The 18,995-nt window shown below is 41.3% G+C and overlaps 3 protein-coding genes across 5 annotated transcripts; 1 reads left to right on the forward strand and 2 right to left on the reverse strand.

Annotated features, from left to right (window-relative positions):
• Nucleotides 1–124: 124 nt before the first annotated feature.
• Nucleotides 125–2,032, reverse strand: LOC137008281 (leucine-rich repeat, immunoglobulin-like domain and transmembrane domain-containing protein 2). Its single transcript, XM_067370247.1, has 3 exons — nucleotides 1,983–2,032; nucleotides 1,023–1,798; nucleotides 125–882 (listed from the first exon to the last, which is right to left on the reverse strand). Exons 2-3 carry the CDS (start codon nucleotides 1,783–1,785, stop codon nucleotides 125–127), a joined length of 1,521 nt encoding a protein of 506 aa, XP_067226348.1. The 5' UTR covers nucleotides 1,786–1,798; nucleotides 1,983–2,032.
• A 693-nt stretch (nucleotides 2,033–2,725) lies between these two features.
• On the reverse strand, nucleotides 2,726–11,798 carry lrit1b (leucine-rich repeat, immunoglobulin-like and transmembrane domains 1b). Of its 2 annotated transcripts, XM_067369667.1 has the most exons (6): nucleotides 11,634–11,798; nucleotides 7,245–8,275; nucleotides 5,993–6,202; nucleotides 5,162–5,622; nucleotides 4,756–5,061; nucleotides 2,726–4,533 (listed from the first exon to the last, which is right to left on the reverse strand). In XM_067369667.1, exons 3-6 carry the CDS (start codon nucleotides 6,157–6,159, stop codon nucleotides 3,458–3,460), a joined length of 2,010 nt encoding a protein of 669 aa, XP_067225768.1. In that variant the 5' UTR covers nucleotides 6,160–6,202; nucleotides 7,245–8,275; nucleotides 11,634–11,798; the 3' UTR covers nucleotides 2,726–3,457. The 2 variants fall into 2 exon arrangements, with proteins under 2 accessions (XP_067225768.1, XP_067225769.1); XM_067369668.1 differs by lacking the exons at nucleotides 7,245–8,275; nucleotides 11,634–11,798 and having other exon boundaries at nucleotides 5,993–6,589.
• rgrb (retinal G protein coupled receptor b) lies at nucleotides 10,813–15,983 on the forward strand. Of its 2 annotated transcripts, none has more exons than XM_067369670.1 (7): nucleotides 10,813–10,859; nucleotides 12,134–12,290; nucleotides 12,580–12,701; nucleotides 12,856–13,015; nucleotides 13,240–13,357; nucleotides 13,561–13,674; nucleotides 13,768–15,983. In XM_067369670.1, the coding sequence occupies exons 2-7, from the start codon at nucleotides 12,169–12,171 to the stop codon at nucleotides 13,894–13,896; spliced, it is 765 nt and encodes a 254-aa protein (XP_067225771.1). In that variant the 5' UTR covers nucleotides 10,813–10,859; nucleotides 12,134–12,168; the 3' UTR covers nucleotides 13,897–15,983. The 2 variants fall into 2 exon arrangements, with proteins under 2 accessions (XP_067225771.1, XP_067225770.1); XM_067369669.1 differs by lacking the exon at nucleotides 10,813–10,859 and adding an exon at nucleotides 11,108–11,690.
• The last annotated feature ends 3,012 nt before the right edge of the window (nucleotides 15,984–18,995 follow it).

Here is an 18,995-nt window from a genome sequence, read left to right on the forward strand (position 1 = left end):
ACTGTGAAATCAATGAATACAACACTTCCAATGAAACACTCCCACTGAAAATGGAAGAAGACAAAAGTGCATTCAGTGAATTTTTGCTTCTATTCAATCCACAAAAGAAAATATCACAAACTTTTTAATATAACTGCGCGCTGCTGTTCCGTTTCTGTGTTTTCTGCTCTGAGCTCCTCTTCATCCTCACCTCAGCAGAGTCTCCACAAAGAACTTCATCACTTGGCGCCTGCAGGCCATCAAACGTCTCCTGCTTGTGTCTGTTGTACAGGTCAGCGCAGCGCTCGCAGCAGTGTGTTCTGGTGTCGCTCGTGCACACGCACATCCCAGCAGGCACTGCCAGCACCATGCCACAAACAACGACAACAATGTGGATGAGTCTTGCTCTCTGCTCCGGTGGGTTCACATCGCTGCCCGTCACGAACACAACGCACTGGCCGTCTCGCGGTGGCTGGTTCCTCGCTGTCACGCACACTTCATATTTCGTAAGCGGGAGCAGGTCACTGACAGAGTAGCTGTTGGTTCCTGGACCCACGTGAATGGCGTCTTTCTTAGATGCATCGTAACGGCCAAAATAAACCGTGAACCAGGTTTCTGCAGGTTTCTCAGTCAGTGCAAACCACTCGATGGTGATGCCATAGATGGTCTGCTTGGCTATGTGCATGTCTATATACACGCTTTCATCAACCGATGCCAGCGGGAAGGCGGGTGAGGGCGGGAAAGTGGAGTTGTGGTCTAGGACGACATCGAGCTGGACGCTGACAGAGGAGTTGCCGATGAAATTGTTGGCAGCGCAGGTGTAAACGCCTCGATCGGCCACATGAACAGCCGGAATAATCAGCGCAGAGCTGATGGTGTCGTCGCTCATCCAAGTCTGAGAAACTGCAGAAAAGACGAGAGGGAGGTCAGAATGAACAGGATGATCACCACAACATGATTAGCTTCAAAGATAAAAGAGTAAATCAAACAAGCTACTACTTGAAGAAGGTATCAAATGGACAGCCATTAGGCAAAGTGCTGACCTGTAAAAGCTCTGATGCGTTTCAGACTGTAGCTCCAGCGGACGACCGCTTCAGGTCTGGACTTCACCAAGCACCTCAGGGTGACCTTTGACCCCAGAGGGAGGGTGACGTCAGTTTGAGGACTGGAGGTTTCTGGCTTCAAGCATGTCTTCAACTCCACCTGATGAAAGAACTTTCCTGCTTTGGATTCAGGCCCTGAACACGTCATATACGAGTTCATCAGGATCATCGGTGGGCTGATAGAGTCGATGAATTCAACAAAGCCTTTGAGTCTGCAGTCACAAAGCCATCGATTTTCATGCAGTGCTAGAACGACGTCAGCCCGTTCCTCTTTGACGGCGGCTCTCTGCGTTTGGATGCGGGGCCAGTTGAGGAAGACGTCTCTGGAAATGATGGTAAGCTGATTGAAGGATAAATCGAAATAGGTTAGTTTGGGCAGGTGCCGCAGGGCATATTCTGGGAGCACGTCTATTTGGTTGTGCTTCAGGTCCAAAATGTCAAGGTTGGGAGTGTCCCGGAAAGCTGCCCATGGTATTGAACGCAGTTTGTTGCCCTGCATGCGTAACTCTGTCAGGTTGTGCAGTCCCTCCAGGCTTCTAATATTCATCAGCGTTATATTGTTAAAATTCAGCCATAGGAAGGTTAAGGCACTGACTGTAGCGAATGCCGCTTGAGGGATTTCAGCTAGGTGTGACTGTTCAATACGGATTTTGATGGAATTCTCAGGAATGTTTTGCGGGATCCTTCCTAAGGGAAGCTCCATACAGAGCAAAGATCTGCATGTTAGCAGGAAAAAAAGGAGACATTTTTGTCTGCGTTTACAGGAAATTAACATTAATACACATAAAAGACAAGTTCTGCCCTAGATAAGTTGAATCGAGCTACACATTGAGTTACTGGGTCATTTATAGGGTGTTTCTACCAGCCTAAACCAACATCTGTTCTAAAGGACTGACTCACCTTCCGAAGGCCTCGTCCGTACAGGAGCATCCGGTCACACACACGGATCCGGCAGAACCGAGCCGCTGGCAGAAGAAAAGTGCAGACAGCACCGTGTGAAAGACGGCCATAGTGTTTTGAAGACGCTCGAGGAGCGGTTTATCCATGGTCCTGCTTCACTTAAGCTCATTACACTTAATCTATCCTGACGCAGTTGATCAGGGAGTAAATGATGCTTAGACACAATGCTATATTTTTTCACAGGTTCTAATCAGCAGTAAATAATGAATATGATCAAATTTAATGGCTTATTCGCTTTTGTTCAGTTTCTGTGCAGTAATGAATTACTGAAAACTGTTTTAAGAAAACAAGATAAAACAAGTGTTAAGAAATATTAATTCTCTATATCCATCTCTCTGTCATGTAAATAGCTTTAATACAGAATTACATTTGGGATCTCTGACATTAAATAGGCAGATGCTCCAAGACACGCGGCTCTGATGACTGACGGCAGATCACTGGTTCAGTGGAGGAAATCCTATTATCCTTAAAGGTCAAACTTCATCGGAAGTTTCTAAATATTGCTTTGAGCATTCACACAAACTGGGAATAGAACAGCTAATGTGCTTGGATGTGTTTACAGGTGCATCAAGAGGAACAAATCAGAAATCAAGAACCATATATATATAAAAAAAATGGTTTTATTCAGTCATATTCTTAAACACAAATATTTTTGTACATACAGACAACATATTCCTGATAGGACAGATTGTAAGTTTGAGGGTTAAAGTGGAAAACACTCACCCCAGTACATTGGGGTGACAATATAACAGTTCACAAGTTCACATATACATATAATTAAATAGAGTAAATTATGGCGTGCTGTCCGGGGAGAGGGCTCCAAGCTCAGGATTTTGGCCCGAACCCAGAGTACTCCCCCCGGATGTGGTAATAATAGAAGTGAGGAGATGGAGTGGTGGAGGGATGCTGATGAACTGTCAATGAACAGAGGTGAGTCTGCAGTATATATACCTCTTGTTGTTGATTGATTAGCTGAAAGCTTTCCACTTGTGCGAATTAGGTTAATTATCTGCACCTGCTCCTCCTGAATTTAGTTAATAAAACAACATTATAAAGAAAAAACAAGTAAAAAGTAAAAGTCTCGTACATGATTAAGCATGTACATCACTAACCCTCTCCTGACGGTCCAACCTGAAAATCTTAAATATTAGACAAATGGGTATTACGTGTTGTATAAAGATATCGCACAGTATTCAATATACATAAACTCATCAGTGATAAACATTTCATTGGAAAAGTGCATGACAAAAATAAAAAATAAAGACATTATTTCATTCTTGCGTGATCATTTTCCCTTTTTGAACACTGAACTTGAGGTGATTTGTTCCCTTTCGGGGCTGAGAAAGGTCAACATGCTTTCAAGCACATGAAACTGAGAGTCTCGATCAGGGCGAACGCGGCCCTGCGCTGGTCTGTCAGCAGAAGTACTCGTTTGGTTGTCCCTCGTTCCGGGCCGTGGCCTCCGAGTCCACGCTGGAGCGGGCCGACAGCAGGCGGTTGGATTCGTCGGGGTTGAGTCTGCTGAGGTATTCACCCTCCAGGCCTTTAGCTTTGGTGCCTGGAGACAGAGTCTCAAACGTCACATACGAGTCTTGAATGTCTTTGGACTTCCGGCCCAGCAGTTTCTGCAGCCTCCTCTTCAGCGCCCCGCAGCAGACGATGAGGGTCAGTGGAACCGCGATGACACAGGCGACCGTGATCACGACCACGTTAATGAGCTTCTGTGTGCCGCTGGCGCTGGCCGCCTCGTCCGTGGAGAAGATCACACACTGCTCTTTCTTAGGGATAAGGCCTTTCACACACACACACGCTATGTACTTGGTTTTGGGCACGAGGCCTTCGATGGTGATGCGATTCTTGCCCGGCCCAACATTAATGCGGCGCATATCTCGCTCACCGAAGACAGCGTACAGAACGCTGAAGGACGTGGTGTTGGTCGCGGTGGGCGCTCGCCAGTTTAGTGACACTGTGTGGTCGGTGTCGCCGATCACTTTGACCGATCGAACCACTCTGCGCTCCGGGCCCTGCTGCAGAGAAGAAGCATTGGCCTCAAGGTTACTCAACACATCTTTCTGAAGCTCGCCGACACCACTGTCAGCTTCTGCGGCAGCCGCAGGTGCCGCTGAGGCCTTCGCTTTTGAAACATCGTCAGAAACACTGTAGCTTTCGATCTTGATGGACGGCATGTCTTTCGGCCCGTTCAGAGGCTCAATAATGGGCACAGCGGCCGATGTGGCGGGCGGCACATATCTGGCGACGAGCTTCTCTTGATATGCCGCACGACCAAATCCACCATTCTTCTTTCCGTGGCTTCTTTTGGCGACCGCTTCGTCGATTTGCCATGTATCAGAAATGACAAGTGAGATGATGGCATCGGCACTCCCAACAAAGTTAGTGGCTCTGCAAACATATTTTCCTGAATCTCGGTAAGAAACAGCAGGAACGCTGAGAATGGACCAGATGATGCCCTCTTTAGAGACTTCCTGTTGAACTATAAGAAAAAATAAAAAACATTCACTTTAGTCTGGGTTCTGACATTGCATTTGCATTTAGCTGTGCAAATACAACAATTTCACTTGCATGTTTGCATATTTGCATCTCTCTTATTGTACAAGCAGAAGATTTCATTTATTTATTTGTTTAGCAGATGCTGGTTTTATTTAGCAGAAACGAGAAGCCAAGGCTGACATGTACACATATACATGACACGTACCAGTGCCGTTCATGGGCTTGCCGTCGGCCCGGGACCAGGACAGCTCCGGGATGGGCACTCCGATGGTCCCACAGCGCAGCAGGACATTGTTTCCGATGGAGCTACGGACCCTGGCGACGGCCGTGTGCACACGGGGAATCTGACACTTGCGGAGTTCTATGTCGGAAAAGAGGACTCCCGACAGGCTCTCCGGTTCGGCACAGCGCAGACCTGTGTCGATGAACGCCACCGAGGAGGAAGGAAACTTCTGAAACTGCACCAAATCAAACAGACGACAGTCGCACTGCCAGGGGTTGTCATGAAGACCTGCGTGAAGAACAGACACTTCTGTCAATGTTTTTCTATTCGTTAATGACTACGAATCTACAACCGAATTCAAATGGTTTAAGTGCAGAAACAAACTCACCCAGTATCATTTTGGAATTCTCTGTATCCTGGGGAGGTTTCAGAGAGAACCATGAAGTCAGAACCTCCGCCGGGACGGTAGCCAGACTGTTGCTGGACAGATCCAGATAAGTCAAGTTTCTGATGTAAATGGTTGCTTCAGCTGGGATGCTGCTGATTTTATTGTTGTGCAAATCCAGAAGCCGAAGGCTGGGCATGTCTGTCAAACATTCCCATGGAAAGGAAGTGAGAACATTCCCATCCATCCGTAACTCATCCAAGGCATAAAGTCCACGGAAACTGTCCACGCTGAGGGAGGAAAGCGAGTTGAACGATATCCAGAGGTACTCCAGGCTATTGAGGTAAAGAAAGGTTTCGCTGGCCACGCGGCTGATGGCCGTTTTCTCAATGCGGAGTTTGGAGGTGTCCGAGGGAAAGTTGTTTGGGATGTCAGTGAGGTCGGGGTCATTACACAGGACGCTCCTATAAAAACAAAGTAAAGTGTCCATCTGTTGATATGTTTATGACAGTCACGTCATTATGATCAAACACAATAAGAATTATCTACTTTGCAATTATAGTCGTCAACACTGCTATAATTTGGTGCTATGCTGTTCAGTATTCTGCATTTACTTTTATTGTGAATTATCATCATCATCACACTGTGTGCAATGAATGCCAGAGGTCTGAAACACTGCGAATAACAAGTAGAGAAGATTAAAAAGCACACGCGCGTTAATCCAATGACTAAATAAAGAGCAGGGGCAAACTGGCTTGCAGAAAATGCTCCATCTGAAAACTTTCTACAGTAACATATCAGTTCAGTTAATGACAGATCCATGTGAAATCTTACCTGGACTTGGAGCCGTCGCTCAGTTTGTGGTAGAAGCAGCTGCATTGAGCAGGACAGGAGCTGCAGAGAGACGGAAGGCAACACAGCACCAGCGCAAAACCCCAGAACGCGCGGCCGGGCATCTTCTGTGCTGCGGCGCTGGACGGGCTTCTGAGGCGCTTATTCATGCAGCATCTCTGTGTCGCTCAAGCACTTTCTACTCGCTCTGCTCTGAATCCCCAGATAAAAGGGATAGAGCAGATTAGAGGAAGGACTTGGGGTATTTTCATTTACACGATTATTCCTTCCTGGAAGCCCATAGGCTGTGCGGTTGTCTTTTGTATATACACAGAACAGACACTTCTTCTTCTGATTGGAGGGTTAATTTTAGACCTGGGATTGGACAGCAGTTTGTGAATTCACAGCATCGTATTGGTGAACGGCTTTGTTTTACTTTATTTTCACCACACATCTCGAGCAAACCATACAGTGTTGAGAAAATGTTGTATGTTTTATGATGTTGCTTTTCTAAGATTATTTAAATTGAAAATATTTTGTAATACATCTATTAAATGGGAAAACATGATACATGCAAAAGATTAATGTTGATAGTTTGACCTTCGAATTCAAATCAATGCATCAAAACAAAATTCAAGCATTTCTGCAGGAATTATATTGAAATATAATATTTTTGCAGAATATTTACAATGAAATTAAATAATAACTATTCCAAACACAACTCATTGCAATTTCAGATGAAAGCCGACCCAGGTGTCCTATTTTTAGTCTCAATTACAGTAGTAAATAAAAATCCTATAATAGGTGTCTTTAACTACTATGTATTTACATCAAGAAATAAGTACAATGTACTTATTGTGTTCATATTGTATTGTAAAACACTTTTCTGCTATTGAGGTGGGATACAGGTAAGGTTGTGGTTTAAGGGTGTGTTAAAGTGTAAGGGATGGGAAAACAGTGTAATTATAAATGTAATTACAGTAATTAATTACAGATGTAATTACATGCAGGTATTTTTAAAATACAAATACAACATAAAAACATGTATGTACACAATAAGTGCATTGTATCAAATTGTTTAATTGAAATGTAAGTACACAGTAGTTAAGGCCACCTAATATAAAGTGGGACCCCTTTTTTTGTCATTTTTTGATAAACCAGGATGGCTTCAGAATGATTTTGTTTGAAAACATGGATCAAAGAAGACACATGGGGAAAGAAGAGTGTCAGAGAGAGGGAGGACTAGAACACTCACAGCGCTGTACATCCATCCATCCATCGATTCCATACATTTTCCAAAGCGCTTGTCCTATGTAGGGTCGTGAGGAGGCTGGAGTCTTTCCCAGCATCTCGGATCGTAGGCAGGAAAACACCCTGGACAGATGGCCGGTCCATCACAGGGACGACACACTCGCACACAATCATATTCACACTCAACCCTACAGGCAAACATACATTCTCCAATTCAGCTGTCCTGTTTGTGTTTCGATTGTGGGATAAACCCAGAGGAAACCATTGGAGAGAACAGACAAACTCCACACAGAAGGACTCCTGACACAGCCGTGACTCCAATACTGCAGGATTATACTATATACACTATATTGCCAAAAGTATTGGGACGCCCGTCCAAATCACTGAATTCAGGTGTTCAATCACTGTCATGGCCACAGGTGTATAAAATCAAGCGCTAGGCATGCAGACTGCTTCTACAAACATTTGTGAAAGAGTGGGTCGCTCTCAGGAGCTCAGTGAACTCAAGCGTGGTACCGTGATAGTCCATTTGTGAAAATTCCTCACTACTAAATATTCCACGGTCAGCTGTTAGTGGTATCATAACAAAGTGGAAGCAACTGGGAACAACAGCAACTCAGTCACGAAGTGGTCGGCCACATAAAATCACAGAGCGGGGTCAGCGCATGCTGAGGCACACAGTGCGCAGAAGCCAACTTTCTGCAGAGTCAATACCTACAGACCTTCAGATTAGCTCAAGAACAGTGTGTAGAGAGCTTCATGGAATGGGTTTCCATGGCCGAGCAGCTGATCCAAGCCTCACATCACCAAGAGCAATGCAAAGCGTGGGATGCAGTGGTGTAAAGCACGCCGTCACTGGACTCTAGAGCAGTGGAGGCGAGTTCTCTGGAGTGACCAATCACACTTCTCTGTCTGGCAATCTGATGGACGAGTCTGGGTTTGGCGGCTCCAGGAGAACGCTGTTCAGGGGTTGGGCTTGACCCTTGTGGAGGTTTGGTGTGGAGGAACTTGACTGGCCTCAACCCGACAGAACACCTTTGGGATGAATTAGAGCGGAGACTTCACATCATGAGCCAACATCACTTGTCTTTCCTTGTCTTTATCTGTATTGTCCTTAAAGGCAATTCTTTTTATAGACAGCAGTATACATACATGTCCATACAGCAACACAAAACACATTGGATAACACACATTTATACTCATTTAAAACTCATTTAACTCATTTAAAAACATAATGGCAGCCGGTATGAAGGAGTTTTTGTATCTGTTGGTTTTACACAGAGGGAGTTTAAATCTCCGACCCGATGGAAGCAGTTGGAATTCAGTGCGCAATGGATGAGTAATATCAGAAAGGACTAGCTGGCCCTTCCTTGTCACCCTCTGTTCATAGATTTGGGTAATGGTCCTTAGATCAGCTCCAACAATTTTACTGCACATTTTTACGATACTGATCAACTTACTCCGATTCCTAACATTTAAATGACCATACCAGCAAATAACTGAGAAACTTAAAACAGATTCAATGAAACAAGAGTAAAACATTCTTATAAAAGAAACATCCATTTTAAAAGTTCTAAGTTTCCTCAAAAAATACAGACACTGAAGAGCTTTGCCTCTGATACTATCAGTATTTGCATCAAATTTTAGTTTGTCATCAATTATAGTCCCTAAATATTTATACTGTTTAACCACGTCTACCTGGTGGCCCTTAATGACAACAGCTAGCACAGGTACAGAGTTCTTCTTACGAAAATCAATAGACATCTCTTTGGTTTTGGAAGCATTAATATTTAAAAAAAGAATTCTCACACCATTGAATAAAATGATCAACCACTGGACCATGATTCCCGTCTGACTCATTGAGAAGAGACACAATTTTAGAGTCATCTGCGAATTTAATAATGTGTCTTCCTTCGAAAACACTCCGACAGTCGTCAGTGTACAAAGAAAACAAAAGAGGGGATAAAACACAACCCTGAGGTGTGAAAGTGGATGATGACACTGCATTAGACAACACACCATTAACACACACTCTTTGAACTCTGTTGGTTAAAAAATCCACCAGCCAACGCACAATGGTCGAGTCTACATGAAAATATTCAATAAGTTTTTTAGCCAGAATATGAGGCTGAACACAATTAAAAGCAGAGGAAAAATCAACAAAAAGCAGGCGTACATAATTATTAGTGCCTTCCAAATGATTTAAAATCATATTTAATAGGGTACAAGTGGCATCTTCCACTCCTGATTTATAAGCAAACTGCATTGGATCAAGGACTGACTGGGTTAGAGCTAAAATTTTCCCCCTTAGTAATTTTTCAAAAGATTTCATTACCATGGAAGTAAGTGCAAGAGGCCTAAAATCATTAAGAGGAAGAGGATTTCTTTTTTTCGCAATTGACACTACTATAGAATTTTTCCAGAGACAAGGGACTTTTGAAAGTTTCAAGGATTTATTAAAAATAAATGAATAAATCTCCAAAAGCTGCTCAGCACAAGCCCTCAACATTCTGCCACCAATAAGATCAGGACCCGGACTCTTCTTAACCTCAACCTGGCTAAAACATCTACGTACGTCAGCTTCACAAATCTGAAATCTATCATTATCTACACTCTCTAGATTTCCAAGATAAAACACTTCAGCGGTAAAATCATGAGTATCAAAACGTGTGTAAAAAGAGTTAAAATTCTCTGCTAGTTCAGAGATCCTTTCGTCCTCGGTTTAGTTCCAATAATAGACTTCACTCCATCCCAGGCTACGTGAGATCTCCCATTAGTAAACATAGTTTCTATCTTATCCTTATACTGCAATTTTGCTAATTTTACTTCTTTTTTCACTAGTTTATGGGCCTTCCCAGAAGAGTTGAAGCTGTTACAGCTGCAAAGGGTGGGCCAACTCCATATTAAACCCTATGGATTAGGAATGGGATGTCATTGAAGTTCATTTGCACGTAAAGGCAGGCGTCCCAAAACTTTTGGCAATATAGTGTATATATTGCCACAAGTGTAGTGTTAGTAATGCAGACTGTATGAAGAGTTTTGAAAAAGTGTCTTCAGTATTGAACAATGCTTGTTAGCAATTAAGAAAAACTGAAGCGTAGTGTATATGTCATTTGGAACACCTGGTGGCAGTATAGAGCAAATTCTTACTGTCTCAGACTGAAGCACAGACATTCATGTGTATATTTATATGAATATATTATATTTTGCAAAGTGTCTGCAAAAATATTTTTTATAGTATGATAAATATATAATACCCTATATTTGTTCCACTGCACTGTGACATCCAGTCCTGTCAAGACAAAGAAATGAGGAGCTTTTTCCCTGTAGAATAATAATGGAAATCCACATCATTCTTCACATTTAATCTCTGAATAAACTCACTCTTATTAAACAGATCAGAGTGTAGAGAGCTAGTTTCTGATTTCTCAGGTTCACTCAGAATTGTACATTTTAATTCATTAATTTAGTACAAACTCTTATCCAAAGCAACAGAGGAAAACAACAGGGGAAAGTACAAGTGCTGCACTGAAATGCGTTTTGTTCTGCATTCCTTGGAGAGTGTCAGCTAAAAGAATTTAGCGAGATTACAGTGAACCCATTTCAAGTTTTGTACAACGTACGTATATTATTTCCCAATGGTATTAACGTCTGAAATCTGAGAACAAAGAAGTAGTTTCCTAATCGCAACCTTTGATTTGAATTCAGCAGCAAGCTGCTCCAAAGTCTCGTGTGGCTTTAAAAGTTTGTCTTCACTTAAAAATCATTTAAAAATACAGACAGTTGTTGATTGGTTCTGACACTTACTTGACCTCAAGCAAAAAGGTTTAGGTTAGGGTTAGGGATGTAGACTAAAATGTCTGCATAACATTTCTTTTCATTATGGTGAAAATAAAACTTGGAAGATTTGAATTTCATTAAAATCTTACTCTTCACATCTTATTTTATATGATAAGTGATAATTTAACACATGGTTCTCTAACTTTTCATGCCTCCTTTAAACCTTTTTAAAATATTACAAATAAATCACAATGAGTTTGTGTGTGTATATATATATAACTCATTGTGATTTATTTTGGAAGAACAGTATATCTATTGGGCATCTGGTGGTTGTTTGAGCCTGTACTGTTTGGCTTGTAAAGCGTTAGAGAAGTGTGTGTTTGTATCCGGTCTGTGTTTGATCTCCATGCGCAGTTCGGACAGAATGAGCGCTGCAGCTCTTATTTCACAAACTTCTGCGGTATTAAAACATTAAAACATTCCTGCGGGGATTTCAGAGGCTTTAAAATCTCACACGCGCTTTCACAAGGAAAGAAACACACATATAAAGTCTCGCATTGTAAAGCTGCGGTCAGCAGTGAGAAACATTTGAAAATGGCTTCATACGCGTTACCGGAGGGATTCAGTGATTTTGACATGTTCGCCTTCGGGTCCGCGCTGCTGGTCGGCGGTGAGTGATGCTGATCAATCAATCAATCAATGAGTCCATTCATCCATGCTGGAGAATCCTTCAACGGTGAATGTATTGACAGGGATAACTGCATGATGCACTTCAGGACTGCCATTGTGTTTGATTGAGTAATGATGGCTGATCGATCGATTAATGAGGGCTGGTTGATCTGTAGACTCATAGTCCAATGCTAGTTGATTGTTTGTTTATAAAGTTCACAAAACCTGTGCATAGTTTTAAATCTATAAATAAAAGAAAGTTAAGTAAATAAACTTAGTTTCTAAGTGCTATGTTACAGTGATGGTATCTGATCAGGGTGATTATTGGTGCTTCTTCATTAGTGTGGACTTGTAACTCTTCTAACAGCATTATATATATATTGTTTTGCTGTGCACAGCGGTATGAATTCTGTACAGTCTGAATATCTGAATATTTTCTTGTAGGCCTTCTCGGCTTCTTCCTTAATTTTATCTCGGCCATGGCGTTCCTGCGAGTGCGAGAGATGCAGATTCCCAATAACTTCTTCATCTTTAACCTGGCAGTGGCTGATCTGAGCCTCAATATTAACGGTTTAGTGGCTGCTTACGCCAGCTATCTGAGGTGAGACTGAATTAAATCTACTGCATGAATTCAGAATCGAAACTTTCCAAAGTTTCATTTGCTTCTAAAAGTTAGAAAATCAGTTTGCACAAAGTACAAATAAAAAGTAGGCCTAATTATATTTATGATGAATATTTCTCTTCCACCTTCTCAGGACTCAGGATGATGATATTTTTAAATATAAAATTTTAGGACATGAAAATTAGAAATGTCAAATCTCTCTCTCTCTATATATATATATAAACCTGTGTGTGTTTGTGTTTTTTCTGAACCCTTTGACCTCTGAAAGATACTGGCCGTTCGGGTCCGAAGGCTGTCAGATTCACGCTTTTCAGGGAATGGTATCGATTCTCGCCGCCATCAGTTTTCTGGGTGCCATTGCTTGGGACAGATATCATCAGTACTGTACTAGTGAGTGAAAACAGAACATCCTCCATCCATAAAAATGTTACCTAATTATCCTTCAGTGTTCAGTGCCCTCGGTTCTTTTTTAAGCCTTGCGTTCAGTTTTTCTGATGGTTTAGTGGGTTTAATTGGTAGATGAGTTAGTGGAGTTTGTTTCCAGAGCAGAAGATGTTCTGGAGCACATCTGGAACTATCAGCGCCCTCATCTGGATTCTGGCCGTGTTCTGGGCGGCTCTTCCGCTGCCTGCCATTGGCTGGGGAGTGTTTGACTTTGAGCCAATGAGAACCTGCTGCACACTCGACTACACCATCGGAGACAGGTATCGCCTCACACTCCTGACTGACGCGCTTCACCGCGGTTAGCGCAGCTCAAAGCGAAACACAACATACCTGAAAACTGCAGCACATTACTAATAACGTTTAGAAAATTACTGACAAATACTGTGAGTTTGTCCAGCCTGGAACTGATGAGTTGAATATCTGTGGTGACGTAAATGTGCATGCAAGAGTAACTCGCTGTTTTCCTCTCTGCTGTCATCTTCAGGAATTACATCAGCTACATGCTGACCATCACTGTACTGTATCTGGCCTTCCCTGTTCTCATCTTGCAGTCGTCCTACAATGCCATCTATGCATACTTCAAAAAGACACACCACTTTAAGGTACAGTACGATTTCTAGGAAAAGGCTTTTATACAAATGCATTCATTCTAGTTTTAAAGAATGACAGTTTTTATAGCCTACTCCATAGATCCTCTCACCATTCTGAGCCTGAAGCTCTCAGTCTTGCGTTGAAAGGATGCTGGTATAGTTTCTCGTGATGACAGTGAGTGCATGTGAAGCGGCTCTTTCTCTCCGTCCTGTAGTTTAACACAGGTTTACCGCTGAAGGCGCTGCTGTTCTGCTGGGGACCTTATGTTGTGATGTGCACATACGCCTGCTTCGAGAACGTCAGTCTCATCTCACCCAAGCTCAGGATGGTAAGATAACCATAATCAAACGCTGACGATCATTAGCTTGATAAAACTTCACATTAGTTCAGAATCTCAGTCGTCTACCTGTGGATCCTCCAGGTCCTCCCGGTGCTCGCAAAGACGTCTCCGATCTTCCACGCCGTCCTGTACGCGTACGGTAACGAATTCTACCGCGGAGGAATCTGGCAGTTCCTCACGGGACAGAAACCTGCGGACAAAAAGAAATGAGAGTCAAAGAGCTTCAGCTGTTTCGTCCGTCCATGTAATGCCGTATTGAGAAGAATCTACAAGAGTTTACACATGATGATGTTTATGTCAAATTAGTGCCTAACACATTTATTTGTCCAGAATTTCCCTGAATTATTAATTGAAGACTGACGTACAGTCTGAAGCCTTATTTCAGTAGTCTGAAGTGTGAGAGATGAGAATCCATTCAGGACACAGTCGTTTAGTGATTTCATTGTTGTTGTCTTAATATCTCTGTTGACTAAAGCATCTGAGTCCAGTATTCATGTGTGAATCTATGAAGAAAGAGGATTTTTCTAACCAAAACTGAATGAACCGCTAACAACAAAAGGGCCTTTCTTTGTTAATCCACAGAATAAACGTGAGGCACAAGACCGTCGTCACAGGTTCTTCAGATGCTTATTAAAACTCAACTAGTATCACCGAAGAGCTTGTTGACATCAGAGGGTCATTTCCTTCTACATTAGTTTATCTGGTTTCCTGTCAGCTGACTCACTGAACGCTCTCATTGTCAGTCCAGATGGTAAAATTATGCAAATGCTTTTATTCAAGTCCATGCACCGCATGTTCATTCCCACAGGTTCAGAGATCTTCAGGATCTTTTCAGTCAGCAGCTCAGGTCTCTAAACTCTGGGCTAATAATCAACATGCACATTTAGGATTAGGAGTTCTCCAGGCTTTTGTAATCTTCAGTAATTCCTCTGCACAAGGAGCTGCTCTCATATCAGTAGATTTGGGTTTCTGACGTGCGTTTGGAGCCCAAAGCGGATCAGGACATTAATACGGCCGGTCAAAGGGCAACTCTCAGACCTGCTGACCTACAGGTCTCTGAAACCACCGTGTTCCTCAGAAACACACCAGTGCACCAGTTCAGTCGTTCATTAGCTTTTTCCCTTCATTGTCTTTATTCTACTTTTAAAGCAAGTCAGTGTTGTGTTTACATCTTGTATTTACGTGTTTTAACATGAGTTGAAAGAACAAAACTGAACATAGCTAAAAAAAAAACAGAAGAACACTGTTCAGATCAGTAGCATGCAGATATTTTGGGATAAAGTAGAGTTTCATGGGAATGCTTTGTCTTTTTTTCTGGATATTTGCTCTTTAAGCCGTTCTAAAGATATTTAAAGGTTTTCAAAACAGTGATTAAGCTCAAGCAGGGCACAGATTCAACTCTATTTGTGGACAGACACTAGTTCACACGGCTCCTCGTCTCTGCGGATACAGACGCTTTCTATCTCAGTCTTTAAGGTGCCGTTGACCCCATAAGCAGGATTGACTCCTGGACTCTTCTCAGAAACAGCCTCTGAAATAGACGTGAAGAGCGAAAACACTTCAAAGAAACTTTCACACGGTCATGAAGCTCGAGATTAGATCACAATGCTGAAGATTTTCCCTGAACGTTTGACCAGTTTCTCTAAGCAAACCTGACAGACACGTCCAATCACAATACAGATTCAAGACTACATTTACATTTAATCATTCAGCAGACGCTTTTATTCAAAGCCACAGAGAAATAGAAGCAGTTAAACAAACAAAAGGGCAACAATATGTACAGTAAGTGATGTGTATTATAAAAAAAGAGTAGAAAGTGCTAATGGGTCAAGGGTTGACAAAGATTTCTTGAAAATGGATAAAGACTCAACTGCTCGATTTCTTAATAACTGATGTGATTCAATATTGCAGTAATGATCTGGTCAGTGTCTTATGATTGATCGTTCAAATGTAAGATCTAAAAGAAACACCATCAGTGAAGAGAAAAAGCTCTGAAGTTAGGTAAGATGCCATAATAATGCCACATCTGCTCGTGTGGTTTCTGTAAAAGAGTCAGTTTTATTTGGGTAAATGTTACGACACAGTTTTCTTGCAGATGTGTTTCATGGTATCTGAGGACGAAGGTCGGTTTGTTTAATCATTAGTTCCTGCTGTGCTCCAAACATACTGAAATGAAAAGACAACGTGAGAAGAACACATTCATACAAAACGACAATCTACTCCAGTGTTTGCCATATGAGTCACTATAACACATGTACTTAATATGGTTATACATGTGGCCCTGCTTACACTTCCCAAAATTAAATGCCATTCCAAATGAAAGTTTTGGAGAATGTTCATTTAATTGTACCATTCCTGACAGATAATGAAATAAGTATATCACTCCCGAAACCTGTTTTTCTGTAATACATGTGAACCCAGTGAAATATAATTGTAATCCTGAGCGGTTTTGATTTAGAAGATTTAAGTGTGATTGGTTGAGATTATTTTGCAGCAAGGCAGATAATATAATTCTGAGCAAACTGAGACACATGAAGAAACTCACCTGTGACGCTCGTTCATCTGAACACGTGATTGCTTGTGTCCCGTTATTTCCTGACAGAAACCGCCATCTAGCGGCCGAACTGGGCACTGCACCACTGAAGACGGATATGATCGCTGTTCATGAAAGACAGGCTCACTCAAATATCACATCTTAACTTTATTTAGTTATAGATCATTATCGAGTATTTGTCTTATTGTTAAATCACCACCGTTACGAAGAACTCTCAATAGTTATGCTTATCAATCTTTATTATTGTCGGAACAGGCCTATCATAGATCAGAGGGCTGTTTCATAAAACAAGATTAGAAAACAAGCCAGGCTTACTTTACTTAGTCAGACTTGTTGTCAGTGAATTCTGTTTCACAAAACAAACTTAAATGAGTTCAAACTCAGTTACTCTGGCAACTTATGCTGGGAAACTAGCCTGGTCTGGAGCAGGCTAACTGTCAGGCTAAGCTGAGCTCCTCTAACACTGACCAATAGGAACGCAATGATATTACAGCTGACTCTCTCACATACAATTATTTGACTTTATTTACATATATATATATATATACACACTATATATATATATTGGTGTAAGTTTAAGACATTTTTATTATTTTAATATTTTATTAAAAGGTAAGTATGGTGAAAAACAAAATATTTGAAGAGAAGTCATTTCTTAAAAATTAAGTGTTATATATCCCACTGAATCATTCTCAGACTTAATACTGACAACAATGGAAGCACTTGGGAGAGAACTGTCAGGAGACTTATTTCTTAGCACAGAAGAGTACAAGAGGATTACCATATCATTGTTTTAAGTGTGAAAATATAGCAAAAGTAACACAGAAATTCAAAATCAATAAACCTGTGACAAGGCCCCTGAAACAATCAGGCCTTCATTTGTAAGCTTTCATTAAGTTGAGTGATTTTTTTTGCTAGACAAAGAGCAGGAGAAATACCAAGTGAGTGTTTCAGCCAGCAAAAGCTATGAAACGAGTGACAGAGTAAGATGTGGCCTGCTGAAGTGGCATACATGGTTGTTGTCCACACTGAAACTACCCACTGTAGTCAAAGCATAATAAAGTCAGCTAGCCCATATTTAATCTATACTCTGGTCTCATATATATATATATATATATATATATATGATTAGGAAACTTTTTGCTATTGAAATGATTGGGGAAAAGTGATTAAAAAGTGATTAAAAGTGAGTAATCAACCTGAATTTATATATATATAGGTTTTCCTTTCTTACTGGCTAAATGTTTTGTGCCCAATATTTAATTAGATTGTTTTAAAATATATGAATACATTTCTCTCTGGTTTTGTTTGGCAGTAGTACTCTTTATGGTTATTAGAAGAGCAGAAATTAAAATCACAAAATTAAAAATTAAAATTAATATGCACAGACTAAATTTTAGATGAATCTAAACTCAGTAATTGTCCCAAAGTATAGTGATTTACCCCATTACAATAGTCCATTTACAGTTACTATCATAAAAATACACTTACTTGTAGGTTTGAAAGTGTACATAAGGCACATTTAATGTCCAACATCAAATATTTTAGCGAAATGTATATTTTAGAATTATTGCATTCCGTCTGTTTAGCGCGCATGCGCGCAGCAGCGCTCGTTCACTGTGAAGTTTAGCCGCAAAATGGAAATATTTGCATGACTTTTTAACATTTACAGATGGAGAATAAACTTGTGAAAAGTAAGTTATGCACTGAGGAAAACACCATGTCTCAAACGCATAAAATAGCACAAAATGTATGCCGTTTCCTATGGTGGATCGATTTGATCCATGATCGACCTTTAGGGCTGCTTAAGAAAACTGTGCACGCGAAATTATCTTGACTAGGTGAACCTGGATCGAATTAGCGGGACTGCGTGAACTTTAATTACCTTTTATGAAACTGTTTTAGCCCAAACTCAATTGTTAGGTTAATTCAAGTCAGGTTTTGGAGTTTAATCCTCGCTTTTCTTAGCATCTTTTATGAAACAGCCCTCTGTAATGATGTGTCAGTAGTTTGAGAGGAGGCTCGTGCAGGAACAGAAACGGTTTATATTAAACGTCCAGTAGATGTCAGTGTCGCGCCGCGGTTTAGCGCTGAAACCACGAGAGATCTGAATAACGGAGAACACTGCGCTGCATGATTTATTATTCGATTTCCAAAAGTTGATATCACCTTCTTATTGTCCTCAATCTTTTCTGTGAATTCAAATATTTAAATAATAGTTGATGATTATATTTATTCGTCCTAATAATGGCGGCTAACCAGCTAACACACTTTCACAGAAATACAGTCGCATTAAAAGAAACTATAATAATTATCATTGTGTGTGTGTGTGTGTGTGTGTGTGTGTGTGTGTGTGTGTGTGTGTTATGAGGACACACATTTGTGACATTGGTTTTACACTGGTATTTACAACGTAATAAAATGGCTTTAAAAACAAACTCAACAAAAAGGTTTAATAAAAATGTAAAAATGCAGGAGGTTTTCTGAGATGGTTAGGGTTAGTTAGGAGAGAATATAGGCATATTCCCCGTTTATAGTTAATAGTCTACATTATAAGAAAATAATAAGAAATATAGCTGCGAGCAGCGATGGCGGGCCCAAGCCCGGTGGCACCGCCACCCCGGTGGCTTCAGGGCAACTGTGCACAGCGGGCAATAGGCACTTAAAACGGTTAAACATCAAAGGACTATGTCAAATTCACTCCACATTTACTGCACTACAAGGTGCCGCTATAGACCCCTTCCTCCCTGCCCAT

The sequence above is a fragment of the Chanodichthys erythropterus genome, chromosome 19 (genome assembly GCF_024489055.1).
Source record: "Chanodichthys erythropterus isolate Z2021 chromosome 19, ASM2448905v1, whole genome shotgun sequence".
NCBI lineage: Eukaryota > Metazoa > Chordata > Actinopteri > Cypriniformes > Xenocyprididae > Chanodichthys > Chanodichthys erythropterus.